This window comes from Euleptes europaea, chromosome 15 (assembly GCF_029931775.1).
Source record: "Euleptes europaea isolate rEulEur1 chromosome 15, rEulEur1.hap1, whole genome shotgun sequence".
In the NCBI taxonomy this organism is placed as follows: Eukaryota; Metazoa; Chordata; class Lepidosauria; order Squamata; family Sphaerodactylidae; genus Euleptes; species Euleptes europaea.
This window is the reverse complement of record NC_079326.1, coordinates 33,391,765-33,411,854: the sequence shown is the minus strand read 5'-3', so window position 1 is coordinate 33,411,854 and position 20,090 is coordinate 33,391,765. Positions and strand designations below refer to the sequence as shown.

Here is a 20,090-nt window from a genome sequence, read left to right as displayed (position 1 = left end):
AGTCTCTTCTACAGTCGCAATACAGCTTATTTCTCATACATACACACAGTCCATGCTCCACCCCTCTGCACCAGTTCGCACCCTCCATATTCCATTGTTTTCCTTCCTCTTTCAGAAGTAAAAAAGTAAAGGTAAAGATCCCCTGTGCAAGCACTGGGTCATTCCTGACCCATGGGGTGACGTCACATCCCGACGTTTTCTAGGCAGACTTTGTTTACGGGGTGGTTTGCCAGTGCCTTCCCCAGTCATCTTCCCTTTACCCCCAGCAAGCTGGGTACTCATTTTGCCGACCTCGGAAGGATGGAAGGCTGAGTCAACCTTGAGCCGGCTACCTGAAACCAACTTCCGTTGGGATCGAACTCAGGTCGTGAGCAGAGCTTGGACTGCAATACTGCAGCTTACCACTCTGCGCCACAGGGCTCTCTTTCAGAAGTGCAATCCTTTAAACCTCTCGATCTGCATATTCATTTGCTTGTTCATTCACTCTCCTTCCTAGCTAGGATTCCTGTAATCAAATGCCTGAGACCTACCTGCATCCTTGACTGTGGATCAGAAGCCCTGTCCATTTATGTGTCTTAACCAACAAGGGCAAGATCCTCCTGTTCATCTTCCTGTTGCTAACACTGGCCAGAAAGTGATTCCAAAGTTCCTCGTGGCTTTGCTTAGGGTTTTAAAATTCAGTGGCTGGCACTTGAGGCTCCTTCATTGGTTGAAAGGTTTTAAACAGACAAATTAAAGATCCCTCAGGAACTTGTGTACATTTTCCAGGATGGTAGCGTAGAAACAATAGAACATGTGATATTTGATTGCAGGATTTAAAATCAAATTCAGCAAGAACTGATACTACCCATTTTGGCTGGCCTTCCAACTAGCCAAAGATCCACCCAAATAAAGATAAAACTTTCAGACAGGAATAGTGAGACAACCCATAAAGTTGCCAAGTATGCAAGGCTAGCTATTAAGCTCAGAAGTACTTGGTCTAACTCTGATAAGGGAAATATACAACTGAATGGGCAATATTAATGTAAATATTTACTTTTATTGTAAACATTTTATTCTAACTGATGTTTTTGCATACAGATATTGTTATATTTTTATACCTTTTAATCAAATCTTAATTCTTTTGAATATCTTATGAACAGATGTATTGTAAGATTTTACTTTTTTAATTACTGTTAATTTCTTGAATGCTTGCTTTGCTGGTCAATGACCATAATAAATTGAAATTGAATTGAACAGACAAATAAGTCTTATTTGTGGGCTTCCTAGAGGCACCTGGTTGTCCACTGTGTGAACAGACCGTTGGTCTGATCCAGCATGGCCTTTCTTATGTTCTTATGTTCTAAGCAAGCAAGCAAGCTACTGGAGAAAGTTGGTACAAAAGATAACAAACCCTCCAACTTTCCCAGTTACCTAATACAAACAATTTTCAGTTTCTCCCACTGGCCAGAACACTGTGTTCTACCAGCAGCTAGGATGCTGGAAGAAGGAGGACTCATTAGTCTTTATACCATTTGCAACCGAAGCATAACATTCAGTATGAATGAGAGCTTTTAAAATCCCAGTACGGAAAAGCTGCAACTTATTGTACCAGGATGTTCCACACTGTTGGAGGACACACAATATGTTATCTGGCTAAATATATCTGCTCTCTATGAAGGCAAGAGGCCTGATCCAGAAATGCCATATTAACATCAAAACATGCAAAGCCTGTGCACTTCTTTTGGAACGGGATTGTTGGCATCATGCTTCCCTAGCGACAAAATTACAAAAACCAAAAAACATGTGATCCTTTATTTCTTAAGATCAAAATGTCACAAACCAGTATGCAAGTTTTCTAACAGCTCATTCCTGAGCTGACGACGTACGGTGTCGGCAGGGAAAAGGCGCAGCCGCGCCTCTTCCTAAGCTGATTCGAGCACGCCGCAGGAAAGAAAAAAAGCCTTTTCAAGGCTTTTTTTGTTTTCAACAGGGCTAAAAGCCCCATTGAAAACAGCAAGGCTGCACCTGCTCAAAAGCAGGCGCAGCAACGCTGTTCCCACCGGCGGTGGCCAGGGCCGAAATGGGATAGGAAGCCGCCCGACCCGCCCCCAGCCTGCCCCCCTGCGCCGGCATGGCCTTTCTACACTGTGGCCTGCACCACGGAGAGGCCGCACCAGCGGAGGGGCGAGGCGCGGACCTGAGTGTAAAGATCTTGGGAATGGAGCTGGCTGTTTCCCCCCATGCTTCATAGGCTTTCTCTCCAGCCTCTCTGGTCAGTTCAGCTGCGGGTGTTAATATCTCGAGAAAGGAGGCGGCTGCCCCCCCCCACTTCATTTCCATTTACTATTTTAGCATTTTTTCGCTAAAACAACACTTTAAAACAAAAAAACCTTTGGGGCAAAAGGCCCCCATGCATACAGTTTTGAGAATTCAGATCCAAAAACTGCGTCTCCAGAGCAGCAAACCCAACACAAAAATGCATAAATGGCCAAAGAAGTTGGGGAGAAGATACTTCAGGTTATGACAAAAGAGCCCCATGTGTGTAGCATGCAGAGTCTTGGACATGTCGCAGACTGGATTATATGGTGCTGGATGTAAAAGAGTTTCTGAGATGCACCAAAGTTTGATGGGACAGTTTTTAAAAAGGCCACATTGCCTTTGAGAATATAAAAGCCAGGAGTAATCAGATGTCTTCCCATCATGAATAGGAATATACAGATCCCTTGACGGGCAGAGAGCAGCAGAAAAAAATGTTAGTAGACCTACAAGATGAAATGAGTTCCTCATACGCATCTACAATGAACACATACACACACATTGAAACCAGTACTACCCAGACTACTAGAATACACATCATGAAGAAAGCATCAATTATACTGAGGAAGAAAGCTGAAGAAGATAAGATCTATTATTTTTGATAAAGCATGTAGTTTCATTCAATGCTGTCAGAAAGCTTGGATAGACAGAGCAAATTTATTTAGTTCTCTGCCCTCTGCAAAGGCTCATTATGTTTAGAATATTTTTGAAATTTGACAGGGAATAAGTATGATGGGTAATATTGCTTCCCATGTTTCCATGCACAAGTTCATATATTGAAAAACGGAAACAAAATTTCACTGCCTTTTCGAACAAGCTAAGGTTTAAAAATAAATGGGTATGAGTCATGTACTCCAGGCTATCTTAATTTCAAATGCTCTCACTACAGAAGGAGAATGCAACTTGCTATAGTTTATGCTGGCTCCCAAATATCGATTTGCTTTTGCCTTCTCATATGCACAACTCAACTGAAGAATACTAAGATATTCCTCACTCTGAACAGTTACCTAGACTGTGTCTTCACTGTGTCGAGTGTTTTGCTCATTGATCATCACTATATTGTTGGAAAGTGCAGAATTATTCTCGTTAACTATGGGCACCCAAGGAGCTGACTGAAAGTGTATCCCTACATCCCTTAAAATCCACTGAAGTCAAGTCAACTCTGCTTAGTATTATACCATCAAGAACTTGGCCTTTCCTAACTTTACATGTGAGCTACAACTTGAATTCCTTCCTTCCAGATTCAAATCCAACAAGTCTATCACTCCATATTTCATGTACGGATAATCACAGTCGTTTACTGTGAAGTAGATTCATAATTATTTCACTGTGTGCATGTATTCCTTTAACACCCTTGCCAACTATTGATTCATTTTGTACATTGGCAGCATTATGACTAACCCATCTTCATATGTTTTTTAATCTAATTTCTAAACTACCGTTTGCTTTTGATCAGGCAGATTCCAGGATGAAATTCAGGGCAGTTGGTAAATTTTAAAGGATGAGCCCAACCCGTCTTGGGATATCACTTACTCATTTTCTTGTGTTTGGTTCTCAGTATTTATCCTTTGATTTACACTAACATAAAAAAAAAAAATATTTGGAAAATTAAATTTCAGGGTTTAAAAAATATAAAAATCCTTGTTTTGTGATTGTGGCCCAGTACACTAGTCTGGATTAATATAGTTTGACAGTTTTGACCTCTGATTAACTGCAGGGCATCATTTTCTTCAGTCAGAATACTCTCCCTGGACTGGTCTACTGTTGGAACATTATAGCAACTAACATAAGTGTTGGGACCACTGCTCCTAGATCAAAACCATAGTTTGTTGCTCTTCTGCACGTTGAAATAATGTATTATATAAAAATAAATGTCCATGTAGAAATTGCTGTGAATTCCACACTGGGTAGTGTATGTTCATCTCCCTCATGTAAGTGTAGTGGAAACAAGATTAACGTCTCATGTAGATGGAGCAGGAGAAGAAACACAAGCATGTTCAACACTCTCAACAAACTGCACAAAGAAATGAACATTAAAAGAATTATTAAAATGCTGAGTATTACTGAGAGATCCAAGCAGCAGCAGAAACAACTTAGTAGATTGGACCCATAAAGTATAGAGAACTCTAGACAACACTGAGACTACTTGTCCTGCAGTATTAGAAATCTCATTCCACACCACGTACAGAACATTGGAAAGAAGGCACTTAGCTATAAAAGAGCATACAGTGCTTTCCCAAAGAGATGTGTACAAGAAACATGAAGACATTCAGTCAGACTTTTTGCAACTATATGGCATGGCTTGATTGGAGTATGTACTATGCCTATCTTCCTTTTTTAATTGTGAAGTAAAATATATTACGTTTACTTTTAATACATTAAAAACTTTAAAAAATAATGATTCTACAAGCTAGGCCAGGGGTCGGCAAACTCATTAGTCAAAAGAGCCAAATATCAACAGTACAACGATTGAGATTTCTTTTGAGAGCCAAATTTTTTAAACTTAAACGATATAGGTAGGTACACTGTTTATTAACTTAATAAACTTTAATTAAAGTTTTAAGTCTTAATTAAACTGTAGGTACACTGAATAAAACTTGATATCATACTTAATAGTGATCTTATTTACTGATAAAAATTAAATTGTAAGTCCCTGCCATTTCCCCTCCCCGTCGGGAGTCCTCGTCTGGAGGCCTGGTCTACCGCCATAAAAGCCTATTGGTAGACCTGGCCTCCGGCTGAGTCCCATTGGGAGGCCAGGTCTACCCATTGGCTTTCTTGGCAGTAGACCTGGCCTCTGGAGGCCAATAGAAGCCAATTGGTAGACCTGGCCCCTGAAGGGGGACTTTTTCCCCTCCTCGGAGTCCAGGTCTACCTCCAAGAAAGCTAGTGGGTAGACCTGGCCTCCCAATGGGACTCAGCCGGAGGCCAGGTCTATCAAAGGAAGCCTGCCTCGCCCAACAGCTGATAGGCGGGGGGGCCAGGAACCGCCGAGCCGCCCGCCAGCAATCGCGCAGCTAGAGGGGAGGGGAGGCTTTAGCCTCCCAACCATTGATGGCAGGGGAAAGGGGGACCCGGCCATTCTCCACGGCGGGGGGGGGGGATAGACAGCATGCCCGCTCTCTCTCTCTCTCTCTCGCTCTCTCTCAGGTGCGCCTGCTCCGCAGCCCGGCTGCCGGCGCAAGCAGGCGCAAGAGCAGGGGCTCCGAACCAAGTTCGGAGAGCCGCACTCAACGGGCCAAAGAGCCGAATGCGGCTCTGGAGCCGCAGTTTTGAGACCCCTGAGCTAGGCAAAGGATTTTTTCATATCATCATCATCTATATATAATATAATACCGATGTGTGGTCCTCATCTGCAGACACCTAAATATGCTGATTGGGGCCACACCGACCCTAACCAGATTTTTCTGCAAGCTTGGGGAACTTGCAAGCTTGGACCCCACATCAGGAGCTGCCTGGCTCTCAGCCTCCGAGGCCTGTGTTGCTTGGGGTGGGGAGAAGCCTGGGAGACTGGGAACCGCACAGGTCTTGGCCTCCAAGGCCAGTGTGTGTGGAGGGGCAGGAACAGCTTAAATAGGTATGGACTAGGTTGACACAGAAGGGAGGGAGGAGACTGACAGAGAAGGGGCGGAGGCCAAAGAGAGAGGGGGAAACTTGACAGGTAAGGGGATGGGGAGAAAGGAGGAGATGGTCAGAGAAGGGGAGGTGGAGAAATAGAGAAGGGGAAGATGAACATAAAAGGGGAGGTGGGAGAAAGAGAGGTGGGGATGACTAATACAACAGGAGGGGTGAGAAAGAGGGGGGGATTGTTTGAGAAGGAAGGAAACAAAAGGGGGATGGGATGCACTTGCCCTGCAAGTTTCTTCCGTACTAATAGCAACATTGGCCAAATCTGAGGATACTTAAATCCAGTGATTGGAGCTGTGAACGGGCAAGAGAGATCTTCCCACAAACCTGAAAAATGCCCCAGGCTTGCAGAAAAATCTGAAATATAAAAATTACATTTGGGGGCTTAAAATGATGTAGCTCTAAGAAACAGAGTGTCTCAGCGGCCATTGCCAGGCAATCACAGAATTCTACGCTTGGTTTCTCTGAGTAAAAAGCAGGGGGGAGGGTCCTTTCCAGGGCTGTTTTGGGCTTTGAGGGGGGACTCATTGGAGCCAGGTCTGCATGGCAGCAACCCCTTGATGCCTTTATCCACCTGACTTGCATGACTTTCTTGCTACTCTTCAACAGCAGCCACCCTATGAAAGCCAGTGTGGTATAGTAGTTAAAGCTTCAGAGCAAGATCTGGGAGACCCAGGTTCAAATCCCCATCTTTCTGGGGAAGCTCACTGGGTGATCTGGGTCCAGTCACATACTTTAAGCCTAATCTACCTCACAGGGTTATTGTGAGAAGACAGGAGAATAATGTAAGCTGCTTTGGTCCATATTGTGGAGAAAGGTGGGGTATAAATGAAGTAAATGAATAATAAACATAGCTGAAGAGAGGAGACTGATGAAAGGTAGGTTGGTGAATGGCTGAGAAAGCAAGAATGAAGCAGGGAAAGGGAAGAGGATATGAGAGTTGCCAGAAGGAGGGAAGAGGAAACAGTGTGGGGAGGGGGATACAGGGGAATGAAGGTACCCCCCCACAAGTCCTTGAGGGTTCCCTGCCATGCAAGTGGGCCTGGCCCAATGGCCAACACCACACAACTTGGCCATAGTTTTCCTAGGTAGAGGCTGCTTGGGGTGTGTGTGGATGGACAGAAACCTGAAAACAAAGGGGCAGATAAATTTAGGTTGTATGATGGGTGGGAAGGGGAGAAGGAAGCAGAAAAAGGGGACAGGGAAAGAGAAAGAGAAAATGGTGGGGGAGGGGGGAATGAGATGCCCTCTGCAAGTCCTTGAGGATCCCCAGTTGTTCCTTCCTACTGTGCTTCTGATTTTTTTTTTTAAAAAAAACATTGCTTTTGATGTGTTGACTGGATTATCTGACCCTTCTAGAGATAGTGCCTAAATTTTTCTACAAAATAAGGATTAACTCATACATCAGCACCATTCGAGCCACAGTCTTCCGGATCATTCCCTTACTAACAAAGGGCGTGTCTTTGCACAGTTACGTTGAGTCTCAAAAACCACCCCAAGGAGATGGCAAGAGTGAGTGCCTGCACAGTGGGAGGAGGCATGGAAGAAAACTTGTCCCAGAGTGGTTCTCTCCAGAAGGGCGGGAATGTTTTTTGCAAACCTTCTGAGAAAAGCATTTCCAGTTCACAGAACTGCTGCAAAATTCATAACTGCTTTCTAACAGTAATATTCACACAGTGTTTGCTGTTACAACAGAAAGCTTGTTATAGGATATATTTTCCCCTCTGTATAAGATTTTATTTTTATAAATATAAACAGAACAGGAAAAAAGAAAACAGTAAGCATATCACAATTACATCACAAGAAAAAGAGAAGAAAAGGTGTACTTGTAGGATGTATTGATGATTCCCATGAAACTTTAGGGTTTTTACCACAGAGTTTTGGGGGAATCCTAGAGCATCAATCCAACACAATGACATCACTTCTGGGTTTGCACTGGAACTGACGGCACAGAATTGCTGCGATGCCTATTTCCTCCCCCGATTGCTCCCAACCTGTCTACCGACCAGCAACAGGCAACCAAGGGTGCATGGTGGGAGAACCCAGTTCTCTTTAACCACTTCAAATAGATGCTCAACAAATCCACCAGCTAGCTAGTTAAATTACATTATGTTGGGAGTATTTCCATGAAATACAATGAATTAGTACTTGAGCTTTTTGCCTAAGATCCAGTCTAATGCCTGCAATCTTAAAACCAGTAGATGCCAATGAAAGTTCTACACACAAAGGTCATATAAGGTCTCCACAAACCTTACTAGAGACCAAAAGATTAAGTTACAATTAACCAAAAACCAATTTGCCAAGTGTGAATTCGTAATGTGCCCATTTTCTTTTGTTTGTTATATATTTTTTCCCTTTATTTTCATTTATTTCCATTGGTTTCAGTGGCAAACATACTTCTGGCTGTTAACTCTCCCCTCGTACAAGTGGCATAAAATTGCCAGGATTGTGTCCTTCACACGAGTGATTCCTCACCACTAAATCTCAGATACAGACATTCCTATATAAAAGATAGTTAAATTCTCAATTGCAGAGTGGAAAGACGAAGGTGTTTGGGCAAGACAAGAAAGCAGAAAGTGGGCACAAACTCTAAGTGATAAGTGTATACAAGTATGCCTGTAGGTGGGAAGCTGAACGCTCTTCCCTCCTGATCCTTCCCTAGCTGTGCTTCGATAGTTAAAGCACTGCTTTGGTTGACGAAAAGGCTTCACTCAACATAGCACAATAAGGTAAGGAGTGGGAAGCAACAGTCTTTAACGCTTCTCCCTCAGCTCCGCTTTTCTTTACAAATACACACACAACCTCACTTCTCACGTTCTTTACATATGAATTGGCAGACAATTATAAATATACCAGAGCTCCCTATCTGGAGTATTTTGGCCTTTGTGTAATTAACTAGTAGTATTTATTTATTTCTATCCCACCCTCAATCCCCGGCCAAAGCCGGGCTCAGGGGGGGTAACAACAAGCGAACAACATAAAAACCATAGTATATCTTCCGTTAAAATCTAAAACTACATAACAAAATTTTATAAGTGCAAACAGATGGCACTCTTCGGAGCATAACAGTTACTGGGAGGCCTGATAGAGTAGTCAGTGGTCCCCACATTATCAGAGTTTCGGCAAAAGTGGGGGGGGGGTAGGAAGGCCAGCATAGATGACAACCTGTGGCTGCCCTCAACTGTATATTTTCCTTCACATCCCCTCCTCAGTCTGCAGCACTGGCTGCCTGTATAGGCAAGCAGATATTTGCATCTACCCGTCTGCCCTAATGGTAGGACGTTGTATTGCCATGAGGGTGGGGGATAAATATAGCACTTGCCATATCCCCCAGCCCTGTGTTTCCCAGCCTGTGGCTTGGGACTAGGATTGCCAGGTCACTCTTCGCCACTGGCGAGAGGATTTTGGGGCGGAGCCTGAGGAGGATGGGATTTGGAGAGGGGAGGGACTTCAATGACATAGAGTCCAATTGCCAAAGAGGCCATTTTCTCCAGGTGAACTGACCTCTGTCGGTTGGAGATCAGTTGTAATAGGAGATGGGGTAGAGTGGTGTGCTCAGTGGTAGAGCAGATGCTCAGTGGTAGAGCATCTGCTTGGCACGCAGAAGGTCCCAGGTTCAATCCCCAGCATCTCCAATTAAAGGGACTAGGCGAGTAGGTGACGTGAAAGACCTCTGCCTGAGACCCTGGAGAGCCGTTGCTGGTCTGAGTAGACAATACTGACTTTGATGGACCCAGGGTCTGATTCAGTAAAAGGCAGCTTTATGTGTTCATGTACCTGGAATTTGGTAACCCTAGTTGGGACCCAAAAGTGGGTCGCGAAGCCTCTGCAGGCAGGTCACAGGCCAGCCCTCCTGAATCCCTGCCCTTTCCACTGGCTCTCTTTTGTATCTTGAAAACCAAGGTCTGACCATGGAAACAGTATCTTCCATGTCATACATTAGTTGGTTTTTTTCTTTCTTTACTGAGTTGATCAAGTAAAACGTGTCCTGATGGTCACCAGAGCAAGTGAAAATCCTGGGGATTAGAGGGAGTGACTGGGAAGGAGAGGGTGGTCAAAGGCTGGAATGTCACCTCCTTATGTGTAGTGTCGGAATGCCACTTGCTTGGGGTTCATAGTGAGGGCAGGTGTGCCCTTAGTGTGAAGTTTGTCGGTTTCTCAAAAACATCTGGTTAGCCACTGTAGAAAAAGAAATGATGAACTAGATGGGTTCCAAGGTCATGGTTTGCCTAGGGTGCCAAAAAATCTCGGGCCAGCCCTGGATGAGTCACCATACCAAGTAAATTTAGACTTGTGGGTCACCATACTGAAAAGGTTAGGAACCTCTGCCCCAGCCAACAGAGGTTCCTGCTTGTACTCCAGCTAGCACAAGTAAAAATTTTGCCCTCTGCCTAGCAGCCATAGCTTGAAAAATCAGAATAGCAAGCAAACAGGAGCCAATGCTATACAGAATCAAGCTAAAGCCCAATCTTAGCCAGTGAGTTACCAATGTGTCAACAACACCACTGGACAAACAGGCCTATGAGCAGATATTCTTTGGTGGCAATATCTTTATATAAGTTTGCTGATTGGTAAGCATCCCTATCACTGAGTCACTGTCTTCTCCCACTGGGACCTCCATTATCTCTAAGCTAGGCAGCTAGGAGTTCTAATTATGGTCAGATCTAGATATCAACAAGTTACTTTTGCAGTTTAGGTTGGTTATCACTATATCTAAAAGAGAACTGGCTGGCCCCCACATGTATGATGGAAGTAGAAAAACTGGGCCACCACAGACAAAGCAGAAGTCTCTATAAATCCAAATATATGCCAAAATTTGTGACTTTGTAAAATAAGCAAAAAAGGGGGGGATAAATAATCCTTGAAAAATTGCCTGAAGAAGAGTGAAAATGCTCCAGATGGAACAGACTGTTGAGAACAACTGAGTGTCAATTAAAGGGAAGAGGGGCAGAGGAGAAATCAGCTTGCTCCAACATGGCAGAGTTTATAAAATATTATTTATTTACTTCATTTAGAGTCAGCCTTCCTCGCTGAGACTCAAGTCAGATGAAGGTGAAGGGTGAAGATTTTGGGGGTGGCGTGGAATTGCCGAATTGCATCCCCCTTGAGATTCCTCGGGGGCTTCTAATTGCTTCTAATCACTATATTAACAAATAAGGTATTTTCACAGTGCATTCCTCAAATGGCAGCGTGCGGAGTCGGCGGGGAAGAGGCACAGTGGCACCTCTTCCTAAGCCGATTCACGCACGCCTTGGTAACGAAAAAAGCCTTTTCAAGGCTAAAAGCCCCATTGAAATCAGCGAGGCTACGCCTGCTAAATAGCAGGCACAGGACCACCGTTCCCGCTGCCAGCGAAACCGGCCGAACCGGGATAGGGAGCCGCCTAAGCAGCGGCTCCTCCCCCCAGAACGCCCCCGGAACGCGCCCCCCCCCCTGCACCGGCACGGCCTCTCTACGCCATGGCCGGCGCCACAGAGAGGCCACACCAGTGGAGGGGGACGGTGCAGTCCCACGGCACTCGGCCGCCGGCGGGACTGGCCTTGCCGCCAGCATAAGTGCGTGTAATCATGCGCTTACACACACTTACGCTGGCGGCGGGGTCACGCCGCCTCCTAAAGACTTTCAGCCCCATTCTCAGGAATAGGCTGTTAGTGTGGATTTTGCTTAGCTAATATATGAATGCAATATGGCTGGGGTCCCCAACTTGGTGGTCCGTGGACACCACGGCACCAACTGACCACTTTCCTGGTTCCCGGCAAGTGTTTTTAGAAAGTGGGTGGGATCAGGTGGAGGTTTTGCCCAGCAAGGCTTCTGATTGGCTGTGCAGATTTTTCAAAATGTTGCTTTGGCGGCAGCTGCCACCACAGCACAAGGGTCTTCAGTGTGTGGCTGAAAGTAATCTGCAGGAGCCATTTTGTGGCTGGCTCTGCCTCTTGTGGCAGTCATTTTGTGGCTGTGGCCCCCGCACTGTGTCAGAATTCCTGAGGTGCCTGCAGGCTCAAAAAGGTTGGGGACACCTGCACTATGGGTTCCATTCTGGACACGTTTTATCACACTTTTGACGACCTCTATAAGTCTGAAAACTTATAAACTCGTTTTATTTACCAGATACAGAAGTAAGGCTATTCCAGTTCTCCCTCAACTGTGATTTCACCCCAGGAGCCCTTCAAAACAAATACAGATGGCAAATAATAACCATCCCTTGTACCAGCACGAGGACCTCAACACAGATTTCCACACAAGTTTGATTTGAGCGGGATAGGACATTTCCTGAAAAATATTTAGAATATGAGAGTATTAAATTTTTCAGTCCTTTTTGGTTCCAGTGATTCTCCTGTCAGATGTTTCCATTGCCATTTTCTCCTCAGATTGATGCTTCTTCCCCCCTCCCAGTTCGTTCAGATGAGTAATTGAAATCAGATGTGAATAAAATGACATCTATAATGAGAAATCTGTAACATCTTTATCCCACCCTCCTTCCAATCAATTCACTGGAAGCAGCTTCCATTGCCAGTTCCAGTGCAAAAAGAGCGCAAATGTATGCAAATGAGCATTTAGGCATAACTTGATTATAACTTTTGGCGTATCTTCAAAGTGGCTGTTAAATAATAGACTACGAACAGAGTAACAGCCTAGCTTCCATTGCTATCCAATCTATTGGATGTGTGTGTGTTAAGTGTCGTCAATTCACTTCCGACTCATGGTGACCCTATGAATGAAAGTCCTCCAAAATGTCCTATCTTTGACAGACTTGCTCAGATCTTGCCAATTGAGGGATGTGGCTTCCTTTATTGAGTCAATCCATCTCTTGTTGGGCCTTCCTCTTTTCCTGCTTCCCTTTGGAGAGCAGCTTCCATTTTGTCTTCTAACTACTCTGTGATATACATTAGGCTAAGAGTGACTAGCCTAAGATTACTGAATGAACTACATGGTTGAACAGGGGTCTCCAGAGTTCTAGACCAACTACACCAAACTAAATTACACCAAACTAAACAGTCACTTACAAGTGAGGACAATGTTTCATGGATTAATTACATGGATTATCACAGCCAATCGGGGATCATTCATAGAATGGAATGACATTTCTACATCTGCCAGTCAGATATGTCACCTTGATAGTGTAACTGAGAAAAATTAAGCCAAGGGAGGTGGAAAGAGCAATGGAAATGAATAGGCAAACATTTTCACAGGCATTGTCCAAAAAAAAACATTGGAATGCAGTCACATTTTTCATCACTGCTAGAAATACTTACAAAAATCAATGACCAGTTTTAGCTCAGTTATACACAAGACTTAAAAATAAGCTTATGTGACTTGGTCCTTTTCAGAAAATCAAGAGTAGTCTGAAAAATCACCAGCATACCTGTACCCTCCGGAATTCCAGCCAGCTGCCAAGAAACAGAATGTACTCTTTGCAGCTAATGCATTAAAATTCCCCCCCAAAAAAATCAATTCTAAGCGATTAAACAAGGTTTGTAGCAACTGAAAAAGTAACCATTCCAAAACCAATCAAGCTTCGGAATGTATCTGTCACCCCTAGTGTTAATCAAAACATAAGCTGGATAAGTACACCAGGAAACTTATCAGTTACAGTTACTATGAACAAGCCAAATATTGTTTTAATAGATGTTTTTAATTAAAAATTACTGGAATTGCTATCTTAATGAATTAGAGCCCTGTGTGAGACATAGCTTTAGACCTCAGCTGGGTTTTCCAGTATGCGTTTTTAACTGAAAAGCTAGAGAAATAATATATATATTTATACACACACACACATTCGGTTCAAGGAAACAGCTTAATCATTGCACTTTTGATAGGTCTTCGCTTTAAACACACATATTTTAAAATCCCTGATCCCTTTAATCTTAGGATTCAAGAGTTAGAAAACCAATCCCACTTCCCTGACCAAACTGAACATTGATTGTATATTAAACACTGCATGAGGACTGTGAAACTAAAGCACTATATGCAGTTTTTAAATCAGACCCTAGTGGGTTACCATAGAAATATCCACCCAACAAGCTAGAGTCATATACATTGATTTACAAAACTATTGGTGGGGGAAAATTCAGGTGTGTGTTCTAGATATAATCTCCTTACACGGCAAGGATGATGTGTAAATGAGAGCCCTGTTCTGTGGGCTGCCTACCACCATTCGCAACAAACATGCTTAAGCTGATTACAGGGCTTGCAATTTCTTCCCCCCACCCCAGTACATAAAAATAGGCTACGACTGACACTGCTTTGGTTGAAAGGTTACATAAAATACAGATCCAGCTGCTTTCCATGCCTGAAACTTCCCGTTGGTCCCATAATCTAAAGAGTGTCAATCAAATGTTAAATGCAAAAGGGTCTCACACACACTACAATCCAAAACTACTTTCACCAGCAACAAAATATTTGTGGGGTGGGGGTCAGTTAAAAAATATATGAAGCCACTCCACTTATCAGACCATCTGGGAATGCATTTTGTCACCAGCAATAAAATAACAGGCAGAGCAAATTTCAAAACCTTTACACTCGAGCGGAGCAAGCAAGGCAGCTCTTTAAAAATAAAATAAGACCTCGTCTAGTACTCTAAATGAAGAGATCAATAACCTCACCTACCCAGAGAGATGGGCTGTTTTCAGCTCTTGTGCATAACTAGGATTACAAGATGTTTTTAGTGGAAGTGGTGTACTGTCCAAATGAGCATGCTGCTGTACCTAATGCACTTTGTAAAGATGTGCACAGTCGCTCAAAAATCCACGTTACTGGTGATGCCCGGGTTCTGACGTTTTGCAACATCTTACTAGTGTATACACTTTATCAGAGATAAACAGGGCTGTGTGAGTGCCCAAAAAAAAAAATCCCTTGCTTCCCCCCCTTAAAATACCCTTTCGATACGCAGACTTGCATCCATGGTTTCTGTGCGATATTTATTCCTCTCTAAACAAGCATCTGCGCTCCAAATCCTGCCTCAAACCCAGCAAATCAAGATGTCGCTCTTAAATGAACTAGAAGCAAAATCTAGCGGCAGCCCTGGAAAGATTAATAGAAAAGGACAAGGCCATACCTGATGACTGAGAGACTGGAATGGCTCACCCACGCTGAGCTGCATGACCTTTCTGTTTGCAGGAAGCCCCACAGATTGCATACCCTGCCTTACAACAAAGCATCACTCGGCTATCTATCTCTCTGGCATCTTCTGGGCTGGCAAGGAAAACATCAGGACTCTTCCAGGCAGTAAGGAGTCGGACTTCTTTCAAGAGATCAGATCTCATATGTAGGGGATTTTTCCCCCCTGCGCAGTTAGAGGCATCTAGTAGCGAAAGAGGCAGGCAGAGCTACATCAGTGATGCTGCTAATGCTATCTGAAAACAGTAAGCTGAGCGCTTAAAGCAATCCTGCCTTTCCCAAACCGAGCAAGCCACGTCCTTCAGCTCCTCTTTGCGTTACTATAAACCCTTGGGTTGCCATTACGGTTGGTCGTGTCTCTGGGCAATTAAAGGTGAATGCAGCCGTTATGTAATTGGTTTTTGCGTGCATCGAGAGAGGCGCACATGACAGCAGACGGCATGACATGTTCAGGGTCTCAAAACATTGCTTTAAGCCTGCAGAGCTACTGTGCTGAAAGGAAGCCCTCCGTAATTTGGCACAAAGGAAAACTGCTAGAAAGAAACCATAAGCAATTCAAAATCAGGAGGGTACGCGAAGGATCTGGAAAATACCGGAAAGAGGTCTTGTAATGGTTTGACAAGTCAGGTCGACTGAACCAAAAAAAGTCCTCTGCAATTAAAAAAAATATTAGATATACATACGTAGATATGCCATGCTCATTTTCAGGAAACTGTATTATCACTACATAGCTTTCAGCACTCCCTGGCAGCAAGCCAGAAATCAACATCTCTTGAAACTATGCCAGTATTATGACAGGGCAAGTATATCTGGGTACCAAACACCACAATCACACGTCTGTATCTGCTGTTCTCGCAGCCCATTTTACTCCGCCCAAAAATGTTATTGCTCTCTTTTGAAGAGGGAAAAAAACCTGTGAATAATTCATTAACAATTCGCAAGAGTAACCCGATTAGACCTTGCAGCATATTACCATGAATCGCTTTGGTGCCACTTTCAATTGGGAGCACAGTGAATCAATTGCTCTCTGGTTGAAAAACTGAGGTTTATGTCGGGCTAAAGATGACATTGCGTTAATAGGCTCTGGACCGCAAACCAAGGACTTTAGCGCCACCCCATAGTTTTCAGTGGGATTGCTCCAGTGCCAGTGTTTTGAAGAGGGCGACGAAAACAAACCCCATTTTTGCCCAGGATTGTAGACCGCACGTACAACTGACAAATGGTCCAATTATTTTCAGCAATTTCCAGAAATTAATATTTTTAATGGAAGACAGAAAATCCTATCAGATCCCCAGTCCAATTTTGAACAAGGGCAAGAATATTAATTCCGCACGTGACATTCGCTCTCTTCTAAAGTAAACAAGGCAGGCTGAATTCACCATCAAAGGGATGGGTCAAAGGGATGTATTTGGATACCCTTCTTGAAAGTTCTAGAAATCAGAAATTTAATGATGGAAACAGAACCAAACAAGTTCATAGACTTCCTATGTGTATGTGTAAAGTGCCGTCAAGTCGCAGCCGACTTATGGCGACCCCTTTTTGGGGTTTTCATGGCAAGAGACTAGCAGAGGGGGTTTGCCAGTGCCTTCCTCTGCACAGCAATCCTGGAATTCCTTGGTGGTCTCCCATCCAAATACTAACCGGGGCTGCCCCTGCTTAGCTTCTGAGATCTGACGAGATCAGGCTAGCCTGGGCCATCCAGGTCAGGGCTCATAGACTGCCTACTTACCACAATTACTTTACTACTACAGAATTAGCTAATATTTTCTAGCATGCCAATTGAGGCCTAATGTCATTCTTTCTGAGAGTGTGCAACTAGGGTTGTCCACAGAACCTTTGTTCTTTAATATTTTTCATTTGCCTTCTTTATTATGGTTATTAAACCTGTGTGAATCCCCCCAATTCATTATTCAATTGGAAACACAGTCCAATATATAACTTTTTCAACTGCCAACCCACTGGGATGAAATTTTCAGGGATGGTACCCCTCACTAGGGTTGCCAACCTCCAGGTGGTGGCGGGAAATCTGCTGGGATTACAACTGATCTCCAAGTGACAGAGATCAGTTCACCTGGAGAAAATGGCTGCTTTGGAAGGTGAACTTAATGGCGGTATACCCTGCTAAAGCCCCTCCCCAAACCTTGCCCTTCTCAGACTCCACCCCCAAAGTCTTCAGATATTTCCCAACCCAGAGCTGGCAACCCTACCCCTCACCCAAGAAATCCTTCTTCCAAGATTCAGGCAGATAGAAAACAGGTTTTCTGTTTGTTAGACTATTAAAATTCTCCCATGATACCAGGAACAGGAATGTCTGGATTCGTGTGAGAATTTAGTTTTCTGCGCTCAGATTAAAGAGAAGCATGAAGTCCTGATCCCCCTGAAAATTCCCTTGTGGCATTAAGGAGGTGGCAGGAGGATAGGCTCCGGCCTCAAATACAGGCTTCCCAACTGTCTGGGCCCGATGGGGAATTCTCCACCCCCAGCCCCAATCTCCCAAACTCAAGAAACTGAGGAGTGAGCAAAGAAGTGGCCTCCATAGGGATGCTCTCGAAATTTTCCCTAGTCCAGTATTGTCTTTATCGTACAGATTAGGGGAAATTCCTACATTGTCAACCTCCCCAAATCTCCTGGTATTTGTCTAGGCAGCGTTCAGAAGCCTACCCAAATTAGATAGGTCCCCGTGACTGTTAGTTTCTCACCTTATGAAGACAAACCCACAGGGTGCAGAAATCTCACTGGCCCATGGGGGCTTGATTAGTGAAACAAATAGTCCACTGTGCATTACTGCGATTTTATGCCATTCACCCTGTATTTCAAGTGACAATGTTCCTGTGGAAGTTTCTCTTGGGAAAGCTCAGAATTGGGAAATATTTCATTTTCTGGACCTGACCTCTCTCAAGTACAGTGAGAAGTAAGGGAAAGAAGGTTATTCCTGTGGACTGGCAGTTCTGTTGTTGTTTTGTTAAAGAAGAAACAAAAAATTATGCTCATGGAAACAGTTCTCTCATTTCGGAGCAGCAAATAAAGGGTATATTGTTGGTGCTGGTACACTGTGTAGTCTAATCAGAAAAGGGTGCACATCTCCAATTGCTGTGCCTAAACCTGGCTCACAGTGACCCCGTAATTGCATGACTAATTTGTTCAACACCCTATTGGAAGAGAGCTGGGTGTGTTGCTTAACCAGTTGAAGGGACTAAAATTGGACAGAATTTGGAGTGCAGCTTATGGATGAAGGTCCCTCCTACCCCATACAAAATTTCCAAACCATTTTTTCTAGAGCTTGGACCATTTTTCTCCCAGCCTAGTTATCTTCCAAAGCTCTTTGGCTTCATTTAGAATAAATTCATTTGACCCCCACCCCCACCCTGGCCTCCTTTAAACATGAAAAGGTCTTTCCTTCCCCAAAATCTTCCCTCCCCCGCCCATCCATAGCTTCCTTTAAATAAAATTAAAGTCGTTGAAAGATTTCAGATGTGCAATCACAAGTTCTCTTTCCTATAGAAATACCTGATCTTTCTTTCTCTCTGATCTCTCACGTTTTACCTGATTTGGTGCGCCTATCTAATACTGGAGAGAAAATCCCAAGCCATTGCTTCTGGTCATCCCCTGAGTACACAGACACATTGCTTAGCTGGGGCAGTGGGAAGGAGGGAGGCCTTTATCTCTCCCCCCACCCCAGTATGTGCACCCTAACTGGCTGTGATTGCCTGTTATCACCTGCAGAACAGACAAGCTGCCTGTTGCTAGGCAGGAAGACTGAGAACTGCAGCCATCATGGCAATTGAAAAGACGTGAAACAGGGGAAGAGCGTCTCAGCCTGCCTAAAAATCCTCATGGGATTTTTAAAAAAATGCTTTCAAATGGCAGCAGCATCCCAATGGCAGGCAGACATGAGGATGACGTAGAGTTGCCAACCTCCAGATGGTGTCTGGCGATCTTCCGTTATTACAACTGATCTCCAGGCGATAGAAATCAGTTCCTCTGGAGAAAATGACCGCTTTGGCAATTGGACTCTATGGCATTGAAGTCCCTCCCCACTCCAAGCCCCGCCCTCCTCAGATTCCACCCCCAAAATCTCCAGGTATTTCCCAACCCGAAGCTGGCAACCCTAGGATGATGTCACATCTATTTCAGCCCTGAGTTTCTCCTTCTGTTCCCTCCCCCAATCAGACTGTACAGACCTCCAAGTTAATTCCCAGGTCCCTCTTCGCCACTGGTGGGAGGTTTTGGAGCGGAGCCAGAAGAGGACAGGGTTTGGGGAGGGGAAGGACTTCAATGCCATAGAGTCCAATTGCCAAAGCGGACATTTTCTTCAGGCGAACTGATCTCTGTCGGCTGGAGATCAGTTGTAATAGCGGGAGATCTTCAGCTACTACCTGGAGGTTGGCATCCCTACTCCAAGTACAAGCACACCTTTCCTAGTTGAAGTAGCACCAGATAACAAAACGCCTCTCAGAAACAGAGCCAGTGGTTTTAAAGAATCAGAAATGGTGCACTGATTCCAATGAATTAAGATGGTGGGCTAACTGGCAGAAAATAGAAAAAACTATGCCAACCAGGATGATCCTGGACTGGCAAACTGCTCTGGTTGGGCAGCATCCTTGTCAGACACATATCTGCTGAATTATTCCTCTTGCTGTTCCTTGACTGCACACTAAACTGAAACCAGACGACAAGGTGCCAGAATAACAGTTTTAGATTAAAATGTTTTCACCTGTCCTGAATGTCGAAAATTCTCATAGCCTGGTCAGATTGAATCTTGATTAATTATTATTTGACTGGTCATTCGTAGTGTGACTTGAAAATAGCAGAATGGCCCCTTTTTTCTGCTGTAGAAAATATTTTTAGATCTACATTTTATGGAACTCACTCATAGTTGGAGAAGATGTGAGATCTCTCACTCAAAACAGGAGCAATGTTCATTTATATAGGAAGTGGGATTCTACACTCCTCTGGATTTCCCCCCTGTATATTTAACATGCTAATAGTGGATAGAGCACCGGACTAAGATATCCAGATTCAAATCCCCAGCCTGCCACAGAAGTTTT

General features: G+C 44.1%; 1 protein-coding gene across 7 annotated transcripts in view; it reads right to left on the bottom strand.

The window, feature by feature from the left end:
• The window catches only part of SLC4A10 (solute carrier family 4 member 10), a 204,729-nt gene that overhangs the window by 136,116 nt on the left and 48,523 nt on the right, over positions 1–20,090 (bottom strand). For 6 of the 7 annotated variants that reach the window (XM_056861656.1, XM_056861662.1, XM_056861660.1 and 3 more), the window contains exon 1: positions 14,981–15,125. The exons of the other annotated variant lie outside the window; for it this stretch is intronic. In XM_056861656.1, the coding sequence (XP_056717634.1) occupies positions 14,981–15,061 (81 nt within the window). In that variant the 5' untranslated portion in view covers positions 15,062–15,125. Of the gene's footprint in view, positions 1–14,980; positions 15,126–20,090 lie in introns of those variants that run through there. 7 annotated transcript variants of the gene reach the window in all.